The 14,704-nt window shown below is 38.8% G+C and overlaps 1 protein-coding gene across 3 annotated transcripts in view; it reads left to right on the forward strand.

Annotated features, from left to right (window-relative positions):
• Positions 1-14,255, forward strand: part of LOC121961178 (synaptotagmin-2-like) — a 37,350-nt gene extending 23,095 nt beyond the window's left edge. For 2 of the 3 annotated variants that reach the window (XM_042511061.1, XM_042511070.1), the window contains exons 2-9: positions 1,013-1,241; positions 2,538-2,698; positions 5,825-5,959; positions 7,543-7,710; positions 9,580-9,747; positions 10,130-10,247; positions 11,668-11,801; positions 12,435-14,255. In XM_042511061.1, the coding sequence (XP_042366995.1) occupies positions 1,037-1,241; positions 2,538-2,698; positions 5,825-5,959; positions 7,543-7,710; positions 9,580-9,747; positions 10,130-10,247; positions 11,668-11,801; positions 12,435-12,650 (1,305 nt within the window). In that variant the 5' untranslated portion in view covers positions 1,013-1,036 and the 3' untranslated portion in view covers positions 12,651-14,255. The remainder of the gene's footprint in view (positions 1-1,012; positions 1,242-2,537; positions 2,699-5,824; positions 5,960-7,542; positions 7,711-9,579; positions 9,748-10,129; positions 10,248-11,667; positions 11,802-12,434) is intronic. The other variant, XM_042511079.1, reaches the window with a different exon arrangement.
• The last annotated feature ends 449 nt before the right edge of the window (positions 14,256-14,704 follow it).

Raw genomic sequence — 14,704 nt, forward strand, 5'->3', positions numbered from 1 at the left:
TAGCATGAAAACAAACACTTGAGCAAACATCAGGGTGATGAGAACTACCTTCAGTGACAGAAACCATATTTGGGAAAAATTTATTTGGCATGTACTTTGACTTTTTAGTTCAGCCTATAACCATTCACTAACATGGAGGGGCGGGTCTTAGAACCTGTACTGCAGTCAGACACCAGGGGGCGATCGAGATCGAATAACCTCACTTTTGGGGAGCTGTCATGTTGTCCATCTTTATATACAGTCTCTGGACCTGGCCTACAGAAACACAATATTTCCACTGGTAACTTGTGGTATTGCAGTGAAAATAATTTCCTGTGCTTCAAAAAGCATTTTCCACATAGACCATCATTATAGAAAAAACATCCAAATAGTTTCAAACTATCAGCGTAGCCCATTCTACCTTAGGCTGTTTGCCCACATTTGACAGCTCGCAACCTTTGGCAGATCCAATGTGTCAACTTTGCAGAAATTAGATTCTAGCTAGCCAACAACGGACGCAACAATTGTGTGCGTTCAGTGTGTTCAGCTTCGACACTGACTCCAAAACTACCAGTTATTTCCCACCAGTTCCTCTCGCCTTTACTTCAGTCTTGTATACTCATGAAGTAGTTTTATAACGCCCTGGTGTTTCTAGTATTTTGTGCTCAAGTTAAAACGGTTTCAACTTGGGATGATGCATCTTCGCCTCAGTTTCCTGTGGCAAATCTCACCCACTCGCTTCTCTGTATGCAGTTGTGCTGCCTCTAAAATTTCCCTGCATTCTGTCTGAACTCACCTTAAGGCTCGAAAAAAAAAAAACGAATTCAGTGTCTTCCTGGATTTTTGCACTTTCCTTGGACTCTTGTCACTGTGAGGTTGCCAGGCAACCAGGACTACAGCCTATAGACCATAGAAATAGAGTGTAGGATGGACATTGAAATGGTTTGGTTCCATATCTCATCGCTGTGGTCGCAACAGTACAGTCTTCTTGGTGTGTCTCATTATCCTTTTCTGTCTGATCTGTGTGCCTCAGGGACGCTGCGCCTAGTCTTTGACAATGAAGTTCAACTTGTTCAGAAAGCCACAGGCCATGGCGGCCGCCGAACCCACCGGCGTCACCACCGCCACCATGGCTCCCACCCAGGCTTTCATCTCCACCTCGGTGCCAGAGACCTCTGGCTCCAACAACACAGAAATCAGCAAGAACGACATGTTTGAGGAGATCAAGAGCAAATTTTTGAATGAAATTGATAAAATTCCATGTAAGTAGAACTGCATTACATCCTCACTTCCTGCTGAAATTTAAAATGTTTATTTAACGGTTCAGTGTGTAAGATTTAGGCATATTAGTGGCATTTTGCAGTGAGGATTGCAGATTGTAACCAGCTGAAACCTCTGGTTCGAGTTCCTTTAGTCTTCACTGTTGAGGATGGATGTTTTTACTGGGAGCTGAATCGTCTGCAGAGGACTGTTGCTCTCCAAAACAAACCTAAACTATGATTTTAACCACTTAAATATCATATATTTCAATGCTGTTTGGCTTGTAGCAGAATGGCTGCTAACTATAGCTCCTTTTACGCAAAGGTTGCCCTGTACGGCCGGTACAAAGTCCCTTCTTTATGCCTACTTTGCATTATTACACATAACCAAACAGCAGCAGCATCATGCCACTCCAGTGTGTGATTATAGACTGCATTGCGGCATCCCCCAATCAAAAGAGGTGTGTCAAGTGTTACATGTACCATAACAGCGGCAGCCTCTAATGTGACATATAGCATACGCGTTGGCAGTGCTTTATAAACAATACCAAAGGCAGTAACGTGACAATAACAATCACTTACTGTCTCTGTTATATTGCTGCTGATCTCGTCCTCTGTTCGCAGGGGGAGGAGCTCCAGAATCTCGTTGGTTTCCTAATATGTGGACATTTACGGCCGCTTCCTCTTTGAGTTAGCTGCTAACTGCTCCTAGCTGCTTTTTAAATTTTCTGCCATGGTTCGTGTGCCTAACACGCCGTCAAAACGTCACACTCGTGCCACCCATGATCTCGTCCTTTCAGCTGTCATGTCTATACACACACTGTCACTACCTCCTGCTAAGGCTTAAAGGCAAGACCACTCTGTTCCCCAATCCGCAACCGCACCTTATACACAGAACACAGAGGTTGCATAACGGCGCGATATTCCTACTTTGAACAGGGAGTGTAGGAGCTTTGGGTGGTCAAAAAATTAACTCGAAATTGCAAATGGCCCTGTCTGAAACCTGTGTTTGGTTTGTCCGTTCTGGGCTACTGTAGAAACATGTTGGTGCAACATGGCAGTGTCCTGCTCCCTATGTAGATATAAACAACTCATTCTAAGGTAAAAAAAAACGCAAAACAAACAGGAATTCTTATTTCCAGGTGATTAAACACAGAAGAAAACATACTTTTTATATTTTATTGAATTTCTGCCAGTATATCCCCCTAAATCCCACACACTGGACCTTTAAAATTTCTTGGTGAAAAACACCGTCTTTATAAGTCAATAAATACTGCTCTGCTTTTTTTAAACTCACAGTGCCTCCGTGGGCTCTGATCGCCATCGCTGTGGTAGCCGCGTTGCTCATGCTCACCTGCTGCTTCTGCATAATCAAAAAATGCTGCTGCAAGAAGAAGAAGAACAAGAAAGGGAAGAAGGGCAAGGACGGCTTCAACATGAAGAACATGCAGGGTGGCGAGGTATGATGCCGTGTGCTTCCTGAAAAATTCAGAGTGACACGATGTTTTGGGTGACGTTCGCCTCTTCTTTCCTACAACAATTTATCGTTTTTATTCTTGTTTATGACATTTATTGCTGAGTTTTTGTTGAATTCATTGATGTATGTCTCTAGCTAACCAAATTTGATCTTTCACCAGCAGCTTTTGTAGCCCAGGCTGTAGAGGACATAAGGAGAGCGCTCTTCCCCTCCATTTATTCGATGTTGTTGTTGTGGTCGTTCAAATGTGTGACGTATTCCGTTGTGGCCCCATGGTGAAAAATGACGCACTTTATTGTTACGGGGTGGCAAAGAATAATGAAGTGGAAAGTTTCTTCAGACAAGTCGCACAAAAAGCTGCATTTTTATAATTAAACATGACGGATGGAGGCTTGAGTCTCTGCAGAAATATTGGGAGATTTTGGAGGTTCGGTAAATCAGAGGATAAATGTACGAAAAGCCAGTGGTTCATTTGAAGCCTAATCAAGTAACATCACCACAGATTGCCCTGCGCTCCAGTGACAGTTAATTAAAGCAATCAATTACTTGTGTCGACGATGTGAATTTATCGTCCCCAGCCGAAAACAAGCGTGTCATTTCTCATCATAACTGTGGTGGTGGTGGTGGTGGTGGTGTTGACTGCCTCTCTTTTTGTAGTGTGTTTGGTGTCTTGTGAGTTGAATCTCTTCCTCTCTCTGCTCTCCTCCTTTTTTCCCCCCGGCTTTGTGTCTGTCTTTGTGTGTGCCTCGTGTTTCTTGACTGTGGTGGACTCCCGCTCTACGGTAGGTGGATAGCTCACGTTGACGCTCTCTGGCCCCCCGGGGCAGAGGGGGGTTTCATGGAATGAAAGTCGTAGCTTCCTTTGCAATTTTTTTTCTTTAAATTTTTTTGTTATGACAGCTTGAGAATGTAACAATGGAAAGCTATGATGTGCTCCATAAACCCCAGAGAGGAGAGTCTAACCATCTAACGCATTGTTCCTGGGACAATGTGACTGTAACACCAATATGGAAAGTATTGGACTGAGAGATGATATGCAAGACACTTTTAACACTATTAATCTGTGCATGTGATAAAGGGCATGGTTGGTTGTTTGGGAGACATGGAAACGGTGATGATAAAACTGCATGATGAGCCAAATTCTTGCAAATCTGTCCTTTTGATCGCAGAGAGAAGGTAGGATGTGAACACAGTGAATGGCCTGAAAAAAGAAGTAAAACATTTCAAAGTCATGGTCACTTCTGCAATGAGTCTTCAACAATAACTGCAGCAGTAAGACATAATTCAAATAGCTGGCTGTGCCCTTTAATCCTGAACCTTTTATTGTAATAAGAGAAGAGAGACTTCTTATTTTCTGATGCCCAATAAATTTTAAGGTGAGACGAGGCATGCAGGTTTAAAATAAAGTTTTGGATTTTATAGTGAAATATGAAAGTAAGGTTTAAAAAGGTTATTTGAAAGCCAGCTCCTTGCTGCCTGGTGAGATCATCCTGATAACCTGAGCTCAATATTCTGTTTCGCTCTCTGTGTCAGTCTGTGTGCACTGCCTCCTCAAACACTTTCAGTGACGTACTCTCCTTGACAGACAGACATTTGCCAATCCTGATGTCAGCGCTGGCCTCGACTACACAAATACGTTGTCAGTTTGACACTGGACAACGGTCTAAAAAAAAAAAAACCAAAAAAACATTTTATGTATATTTGCCATTTGTATGTGACGTACGCCTCGACAGCAATAATCCCCATTAAGGATTTTGCGATACACTTGTGTTGCCAGCATATTTCGCCATTTTCATTCAGCAGCCAGCTGTCTCTGGACTGCCAAATATTAGCTGACGGCGTCCTTGTATGTGTGAAGCGTTGTGAACACCGATTCTCAGCTTTGACGCCTCTCGTATCTGCTCCTCCATCAGCACAATCAGTGATGAAACAATGAACATCTTCTTCTGATCTTCTTTAACGCCAACAGAGCGAGTTGATGAATCAAGTTTTTGCCAGATTCAGTTTGTAAAATGTCTTTTCCTCCAACAAACTCCGCCGTTGCATATTCTCGGTCTTGTTTAACCCTTTGAAACCTAGAGCAACAAGATGTTGCTGCTTTAAAATGCTTTTCATGGGTATTTAAACCTTTAAATCAAATTGGTACGATTTCATTTAATTTTCGGGTAATTTTCTTGTACTTTTTACTGTTTTTGCAAAATTTTTGGGTCTTTCGTTGCTCATTGCCTTCCCTTTTTTTTTTTAAAGAAATCAATCCAATTTGCTCAGGTTTTAAATAATTGTTGTTATTGACTCTATTTCTGCAATAACTTAATTTATGTTAGTGTTAGCGTTTGTCTGCGTTTACTCCATTGATCTGCAAGCCTGCGTTTGACATTACCATCTATGACGCAATACCCAATTGGCTGCTTACGTTGTCAACTATGGTAAGGATCTCCTATTGGCCCTGATTGGATTTTAATTTCTTGAGGGTGTTTTGGCCGTCAGCGAGTCCAGACTGATCGGCAGAGCCAAACAAAATGTCAAACTCACGTCATCAGGGTGGTCTCTCCAGGCTAAGCTCCTTGCACTAAATATTTGCCTTTTATCATTTTTAGTATGCATTGGCACTCGCTGTTGTGAGCTAGTTCCTTGGGGGGTTTTTATATCAACATTTATCTCCCCGCTCATTCGGTGAAGTCAAAGCCCTTTGACAAATAAGCGAGCTATGCTAACATCTGATTTCATTGCAAAATTGTTGCATTTATCAGCCCTCTTAGTGGAACTAGCATGCAAAGCCTCCACTGACTCTGGCTGTATTCTGCACAAGCATGACGAAGGAATTGCCCAATAATTAAAAAACACAGGGAGGACAAAGTGTGCAGGAGTATAAACATGTATTTATGTGTTACCAATCGAGATTTCTCACCTTGTGAATGATAAACCTCCTGGTTATTATCATCAGGTGCTCTGCAGGTAAGCAGTAACCAAAAACATGTATCTCCCACGTAAAAACTCCTGGAGCTCCAGTGTCTGTGGCATGCTGGCTGTCGTGGGGAGCCCTGTGGTCTGATCGCTGACCCCCCTGACCTTTGACGCCCTGTTCTGTCTTGTTACCTTCACACCACAGATACACCAGGACGACGAGGACGACGATGAGGGAGAGACCGGACTGACAGAGGAGGAGAAGGAGGAAGAGGAGAAAGAGCAAGAGAAGCTGGGGAAGCTGCAATACTCTATAGATTATGACTTTGAAAATGGAAAGGTCAGTGGTTCTTACTTCTATATTATATTTTATAAATGCTGTCGAGCTTTTAAGTAAATTTGAATATCTTTTTAAGCATTGTGACACATTTTAGATGTGTAAGATCCGATTTTTTTGAAGGGTATTGCACATTCTATATTTTATATCCTACCTACACTGGATTTTCAAGTTTTCAATGAAATAGTTCAAGGCTTTGAAGATAAACTGATAAGATTTCTAGTCGAGAGAAAAAAAGATTTATACCATTATTACGTCTGTAGGCAGAATATAAAAGTTCAGCTCGCAGCCCGTTACGTAAGCTTAGCATAAAGCAACATAGTTGCCAGAAAAAATGTTGGCATTGTACGCTTATGTAAACCACAGATATGTTACATTTGTACATTTAATTTATGGTTGTGTTGAAACTTAAAGTTTCATTGTTAAATTCTGTTTTGTGACAACACTTTGGTTAATATGTCGTTAAGTTTAGGCAAAAAAAAAAAAAAAAAGGTTAGGGTTAGAAAAGCATCATGTTTTGGCCAGAAATACCTAGTTTGATCGTCACAAACACAGCTGGACAAGTTGCAAAGTAGCAATTGAAAAATATGCGCTTTTTTTGCTACGAACACAGCCAGACATGTCTTGAACCTTTGTTAAAAAATACCTACTTTTTTCACTTTAAACACAACTGTAAATGTCCCGAATTTAGTTAAAAACACCCTTGTTTGTCTCTAGGCATAGCTTAAAAAAGTCACAAACTCTTGTGAAAAATACCTACTTTTTAGATACAAACATGGCTAGAAGTGTCTTGAACTCTCTCTAAAGACCACCGGCTTTGGTTGCTACACACATCGCTGGAAACGTCCCAAATTTAGTTAAAAACAACAGCTTCTAAACCGCTTTTAAACATGGCTAGAAATGTCTCATGCTCTTATTAAAAATACCTGCTTTTGTCACTCAAACATGCCTGGAAAAGCCTTTAATTTTTTTTTAGACAGTTTTTTTTGTGAAACCTCAGCAAAGAGGCATAATGATCATATGTAATATGTATTATATACTTTTACAATAATTATCAGTCAGAGAAAAGGGAGCAGATTTGTCAAACATTCAGTAACATTATCATTACTGTGATGCTCTCAGCAGCATATGGACACAGTGGTAATATGTGACGTAAATTAATGAGACTTTGAGCAGTGAATCAAAGAGGAAATTTCTTGAATTTAACTCAACATAAAAACAATAGAAACTCAACATGAAATCAATAACTAGCTCAAACACACACACACACACACACACACATACACCTATATATATATATATGTGTGTGTGTGTGTATACATACATACACATACATACATTATGGTGCAGAAAAATCACAATGCAACAGTTTTGAAGAAATTGAAGAAAACCCTCTGACATTCAAAATGTCTCCAGTCGAGCACAAACTTTGTGGAGATTGATTGTGGGGCTTAAGTTGTCAGATGATGTTATATAACCAGCCTCTGCAGCAGTGACCCTGACACAAATGACATTTTCTTTTTGCATGATGAAATTCTTTTTCCCGTCCCTCTCTGTCTGCCCACCACCACCTCCTCTGCACACAGCTCACAGTCGGCATCCTTCAAGCTGCGGACCTCATATCCATGGACTCAGGCGGAACCTCCGATCCTTACGTTAAAGTCCTGCTCCTACCTGATAAGAAGAAGAAGTTTGACACCAAAGTCCACAAGAAAACACTGAACCCTGTCTTCAATGAGACATTTATATTCAAGGTAAGTCTTGTCAGAACGTGCAGTCATAAAATACATCCATGTATCCAAAGAATTTGGTGCAGAAAAGGTGTGCATCCTTTTATCCAGTCTGCACTGTTTTAATTTGGATCGGTGCAGCTGTAAACAGAAAAAAAGACATATATCAAACATTTATGGATAACAGTGAGGAGGCTTGTGTTTTTACATAAAATGAGCTACACAAATAGTCCTATAACCAGCTGCCAGATTCTCCCCTACAGCGTGTCTCTCAGATGTGTGTTCTCGCTGGTCTGTGCAGCTGACAGTACATGCTGCTCTTTCCTGTCCCGGCTAATAAACCCCGCAGAGACTTTACAAGTGGCTCTGGGTCTTACTGAAAGCTCTGCCTGCCTGCAAATTTGCAGCAGCCAAAAAAACATCTTATTTCCTCTCCCGAACAGAGCTGAAGAGGGGCTCACTGCCAAATTCAGTGTTTCACTGAGAAGTTAAATTTAAGTTACTCCTTTTTCAACTTGAAAGGTGTTCATTAGACCAGATGGTGTCAGCAAAAGATGGAAACATACAATTATCTTACGCTTCATTTAAGATTGTTTCAGTCAGCTGAAGCATGTCATCCCTGCTAATTTTTTTCTTATTTTTTGTATTATATCATGTAATTTAATTTATCTAAATTAGATTTTTTCAGATAATTGTGTTCTTTTTAGTTCCAGTTTTGATTTGTCTTGTCAGCTTTTCAGATTTCATCCATGAACATGGATTAACAACGCACTTAAACGCCCCCAGAACTCCAGAATGTGTTTTTCTTATGTGTATTTCCCCTTAAATGTCTGACCTTGACGATCTAGGCACAATTTGCCGCTAGAGAGGCGTTATCACATTCCTCTACTGAAGGGGGGCGATGTCTGTGCACTTCAGTGAAATGAGATTCAAATGCACCCCGGGTAAGCTCGATTAGGGAGGTTACCGTAGCCAGTCGCTGATGAGGGAACAGACTTGGACACATTTTCATACACACTGCACTTTTACCAGTCAAACTAGAGCGAGCAGCGAGCGAAACCTAATGCAGTCAGCGGTGGTGGGCAGGGAAAGGACAGATTCAGATTTTATTATTCTTAATGTTGCTTTTTTGTACTTTTTATGTGATAAAACAGAGTTAAACAAAATATTAATCATAGCAGAGCATTATTACAACTTTTTTTAAATCACCCTCAAACCCCATTTAGACCTACTTTTATTTGATGTCGACTCTTTATTTCTCTGTTATTTATTTATATTTATTTTGCCTTTTCAATTTATGTTTTACCTATTTTATTTTAGTTCTGGTTTGATTACTTTTAGTCTGTCTGTTGTTGTTTTTGGTCTTTTTCTTTGAGTTGTTTTATATTGACATGTCCTGCATCTTGAATTATTTGTCCTCTGGTTTTAATTTGATTCTAACTCGGCCCGAGTTTCTTCTCACTTAAGTTCAAACGGACTGTTTGGCCTTATTTTGTTGTATTGCCGCCCATGTATCACATTTCTGCTTTGCTTTGTTTGTCAAGGCACTTTTTAAATTCTGTTCTCAAAGGTGCTATACAAATAAAGTTATTATTATTATTATTATTATTATTATTATATTTTTTTATTTTTAGTATTTTTTTTATTATTATCATTATTTTAAATGTCCAGGGGGGACTTTGCCCGTTTGGACAAAGCTGGAGCAGCCAGAAAATTCATGTGAACATATGAAATAACCATTTAGAGTCAACTTTCTGAAACATATTCCCTCAACTGTACCTTTTACTTTGACTCATTGTTTGAGGATTTAATTTGCTTTTATAGTCGTTTTAACACAAATGAAAAAACATCTGACATCGAGGTATAAAATAATATAACGTGTGTGTCCATCAGGTGCCCTACGAGGAGCTCGGTGGGAAGACTCTGTGTATGTCCGTTTATGACTACGACCGATTTTCCAAACATGACGTCATTGGAGAAGTGAAGATCCCCATGAACACCATCGACCTCGGACGGCCGATCGAAGAGTGGCGGGATCTGGAGAGCGCCGATCAAGAGGAGGTGCTGTTAAGAATCAATCTTTTAAAAAAAAAATTAGCTTTAGAAGACCTTTATTAAAAGAGATGTTGTGTAAAAGTGCACAATCATCAAAATTTCATACAGTAATAATCATTTTTATGAGATTCTGTCATGATAATTGTGCATGACATACCTTTTTTTTTTCTTTGAATCACCATCTCAGTCACTGATAAAAAAAATCTTTAACTGTTCTAAATCCATTCTTAATTTCAACCCAAAAGATAAAGTGCATGACGCAGCCGACAGTCGCTAAAAGCATTTTGCATTCGCTCATCATCATGTTCATCTGAAACAAGCACTTCTGCTGGTTTTGGCTGATGAGCGTGTGCCATTTCTGTCTCTTCTCTCTGTGCTGACTGTTCAGCCTGAGAAACTCGGAGACATCTGCATCTCCCTCCGTTACGTCCCCACTGCCGGGAAACTCACCGTCTGCATCTTGGAGGCAAAGAACCTGAAAAAGATGGACGCCTGCGGATTATCTGGTAAATAAACGTTACAATATTGTTGAAAGAATATAGATTACCACAAACATTTTACAAGATCATAGTTCTAAAGTGCAAGATGTTATAATACTTTCTTAAGATCAAAAGTATTAAATAATAAAGACTTTTGACCCAAAGTCATAATAGTTACATTTTTTCATTAGTTTTTAATTTTATTTAAAATTTTTATTTTTAATTCAGTTAGTTATCAGAGTGTGTTTGCAGGTTTTAGTTTAGTTTTTATTGTGTATAAATGTTTAGTTTTAGTTGAGTTTTTAATACGTTTCAGTATTATTTTTATTGTGGGTTTTTTTTTTAGTATATGGGGTATTTGTCAGTGGAAACGTTTAAAAAGTCCAGAATAAGTATTATAATGAACTCATCATTTTGTGAAGGCAATTTACTCACAATGATAGTGACATCCCAGTGACAAATGTGACCAAACTGACAAAAACTAAACATATTTCAGCCTGGTCACATTCCCAACTGGCACTCGGCATCAGATACTGACGCACAGAGGCACCCTTTAGTGGCAATATGAGACGCATAGGGCAGTGGCATTTTTTGACACTCTGGGTAACTACCATTGTATACAGAATTATTTTAACAACATAGTGTGCTAGTATGTGTAGCATATTATATTGGTCATGTATGTCACATTACATTAGTAAAAAAGATGCTAACTTAAAGCCAAACTACGATGTTTTATTCTTAACCTAACCTCTTGCTTTTGTTTCTTAAACCTGAGAAAGCAAAGCTAAAAAAGTTGCTTTTTGTTTTTCTTAACCGATCTACTAAGTTAATTTTAAGAAGACTGTATGCATTTTACAATTAGAAACTGTACATTTCCTGAATATAACAAGCTAACAGTGCAGGAGGGGAACCTAGAGCGTCATAGTTTGACATGTTGGGCCACTGACCAAACGTCAGAATCTGACGAGTTGGAAGTGAGAATGCGTTGCCATATATATTGTGTGTATATATGTATTTATATGTATTTTTTGATTTTAGTTAGTTTTTGTTGTCTTTTTTGACACATTATCTATAAGTTAATTGTTGTTTCTTTCTTAAGTTTATTTTTTGTTTTTATTTCAGTTAACTAAAATGTTTTTTTCACAACTAGTATAAGTTTTTAATTTTAGTTTAGGTCCCTAGTTTCTAAAACAAATGACTTTTAATGACTGTGTTTTGTCATGCCAGAACTCTTGTGAACTGCAGTAGTTGTAATTCAGCAGGGTCAGATATATGTGTGTGTATATATATGAATATATTTATAGGACATATATTACAGCAAGTGAGGATAAATCAATACAGAGAGTAATCAGGAAATCAGAATGATGCATATCACAAGTGTTTAACGGGACATATAGCTTTCCTCTGTGGTCTCTGCTGCTGCTGATCGTATTGATGCTGTTTGCAGATCCTTATGTAAAGATCCAGCTGCTGCAGGGGGGCAAGCGTCTGAAGAAAAAGAAGACAACAGTGAAGAAGAACACCCTAAACCCTTATTATAATGAATCTTTCAGCTTTGAAATTCCCCTGGAACAGATGCAGGTACGCTGCACGTCAAACAAAATATTTATTTCTTACCAGTAGGTTAAATAAATGTAAAGCAATGGTTGTTTCTTCACTTTGAAAGTAATTTACCTGCATATTTCGACAGAATCAGTGACTTCTTAAAATCCCATTTTTATAGACTTTTTTTTTATGGGATGTCATCTATTTTAATTCCTCTACTTTAGTTTGTCTTTTAATATGTTACTTTATTCTGTCTTGAACGTGTTTAATTCTATCATTATTACTTCTATTTCTGTGTTTACTGCTCATTTTCTTTGAATTATAGTTAATCTTATTGGTAGAGGTTGTTATTGTTTTTTTGTTTTCTGAATGTTTTTTATCTCTGTTTCTCATCATCACCAGTCTTCCTTCCGATATGTTTTTGCCTCAGATCTTTTTTAATATTCTACTTTAAATATTGTCTGACTGTCATTCAGCGTTGTGGTTTGGCTCTCATAGTTATGTTTCCTCTGCAAGAATCCCCTCTTGCTTCTGCTTTGCCTTTTTTGTCAAAGCACCTTGTAAACTCTATTTTCAAAGATTTTATATAAATGAAGTTGTTATTTTTATTGTTAGAACTATTATTATAAATAACTGTGAAATGAGACTTCTCTCTCGTTGCCTTTTTAGAAAATCTTGGTGGCGGTCACAGTGTTTGATTACGACAAGATCGGTAAGAATGACGCCATCGGAAAGATTTTCGTGGGCAGTAAGGCGACTGGCCTCGGTCTGAAGCACTGGTCCGACATGCTGGCTAATCCGCGCCGCCCCATCGCCCAGTGGCATCCATTGCAGCCAGAGGAGGATATCGATGGTCAGCTGGCATCCTTGAATGCAAAGAAGTAACGTGCTCCACCAACCAGCTAATGCACTAACTCAGAAATCCAACCCCCCGCCCCCTCCCCGTACTTTGCATGAACCCCACGACTTAACACGTGACGAATCGTCATGAAAACCTGCTCAGCAAAAAAGAGACATCTTAGAATATCCGCTCATTCATGGTTAAGTCGAGAAAAACTGTTTTTAAGCATCACATTTCACACATTAGTGAATGCTGAGAGGAGTGGCGTTGAGTTTTCGGGTGACTGGTTCGTGAATGATCGACTGTTGGTCTTTCTTTCATTTGGAGAAACTTAGAAACTGATTCTTAGGGTGCTGACACTGAACGAAAGACGATGCTGGAAAATAAAAGCTTTAGTTTAGTTTATAGAGCATGCTTTACTTACCTCCCCACTGCTCTGCATACACCACGCCCAGTATTGTATCCTGCTAATAAGTGTGCTATAACTTGCAGTAGAAAGTACTGTAGTATCAGGCTATTTCCTGCATAGAGTCTGTTTAAGTCTATTAATGCAAAATTATTCAACTGAGAATGAATGAGGTCACCGAATCCATGTTGCAATATATTTTCAAGAGAAGTCTGCATAATTGATTGTCTTCATTTTATCGTCCCACACTTGAGAAGGAGATACAGCAAAGTAGTAAACAGTTTGGAACAGCTGCTTATTTTATGTTGCCATGAAGGCACGTCTATGCATTTAGGTTCAACACGCGTTTCTGTGTCTTCAGACGGATCTGACGTAGGACAGAAATACAAGGGTGCCTTTCCTGACGTGACACTTTTAGAATTACAGTACGCTTCATGGTTTTAATGTGAAGGGAAACTTTTGAAAATCACTCAGAAGTAGTCAGGGATACTGTGAATGTGCCATCTTGAATCTGTCTTGAGCTGTGTTGACCACTTGGATGTAAAACCTCACTTATCTGTGGACAAAGTGAGGATACGAGAAGGCTCATCAATGATGTTTAAAACCGATTTTAACAGTGCTTCTTTTAAATTCTGCTCCTTATTCCCTAAAAAACTGCCATCCGACTCATTTTTTCTTGATTGATATCAATGGAACAGATAATCTTTCTTTGACAATTGTTGTAGTTTACCAAATATACCGCACACCTATAATAGTTTCTGGTGAAACAATACAAGGATGTCTCTCAAAGACGATGTTTTTTTTAAAAGAGAATCAAATTTGAAATGTAAGATATAGCCGCCCTTTTTAAGAGAGCGCAAATTTAAGTGCAAAAACGTAGGTTTGTAAAATCTCCACAGGGCAAATGTTACATGAAAACATAATATTCTGCGAAAAACATATCTCGGACCATTTTGCTTGAAGCAAATAGAGCTGCAGAATCTAGCATGTATCATGCCGCGCAGTATTTCATGTTGTTTGGATCGCTAACTCATCGGCCACAAGCTTTGAAAACCTGGAGCCAACATGGCGGTGTTTCGACTTCACCCCAGACAAACAAACATACTGTGTAAGACTGATGAGCAGAAGTACAGCCATAAAGAAAGGCCAAAAGGATCTGAATATTATAGCCACTTAATTGTAAAGTTTCATTATTCTAAAATTCTTGATGCTGATGTTTCAAGACCTCTGAATTTATAGCATTGACACAAATATGCACTTAAAGAACCATTTATCTGAATTCATGTGGTTTGAATTCTCCACTTTGAAATTTTAATGACTGAATGATTTTCAGTCTTTTGTTTCCAAAAATCATTTTAAAAAAATGGAAAAAATATTCAAGTTTCTCAGATTCAGTTTATTTCAACACCAAAATTCAGAATGAATAAGTCAAAAATTTGGTGACCTTGAGACAAAATGAACTGTTTCAATCATGGGTGTAGATTTGTGGCGGGGTGGGTACAGAGAACGCATCTTTTATTAAAATATTTAGAACATGTGTAATTACTCTCACGCTATTTTTGTCAGTCTTATAAACAACTAAATAGAAGTTCAGATGAGAGTCTGGATGCTTAGCAAACACATTTTCAATCAGAATTTGTGAAAATTAAAGAAGAAAAAATCCAAAATGACCTGCTGGAAAAGAGGGGAATT

Source organism: Plectropomus leopardus, chromosome 2, assembly GCF_008729295.1.
Source record: "Plectropomus leopardus isolate mb chromosome 2, YSFRI_Pleo_2.0, whole genome shotgun sequence".
NCBI classification, from domain to species: domain Eukaryota; kingdom Metazoa; phylum Chordata; class Actinopteri; order Perciformes; family Serranidae; genus Plectropomus; species Plectropomus leopardus.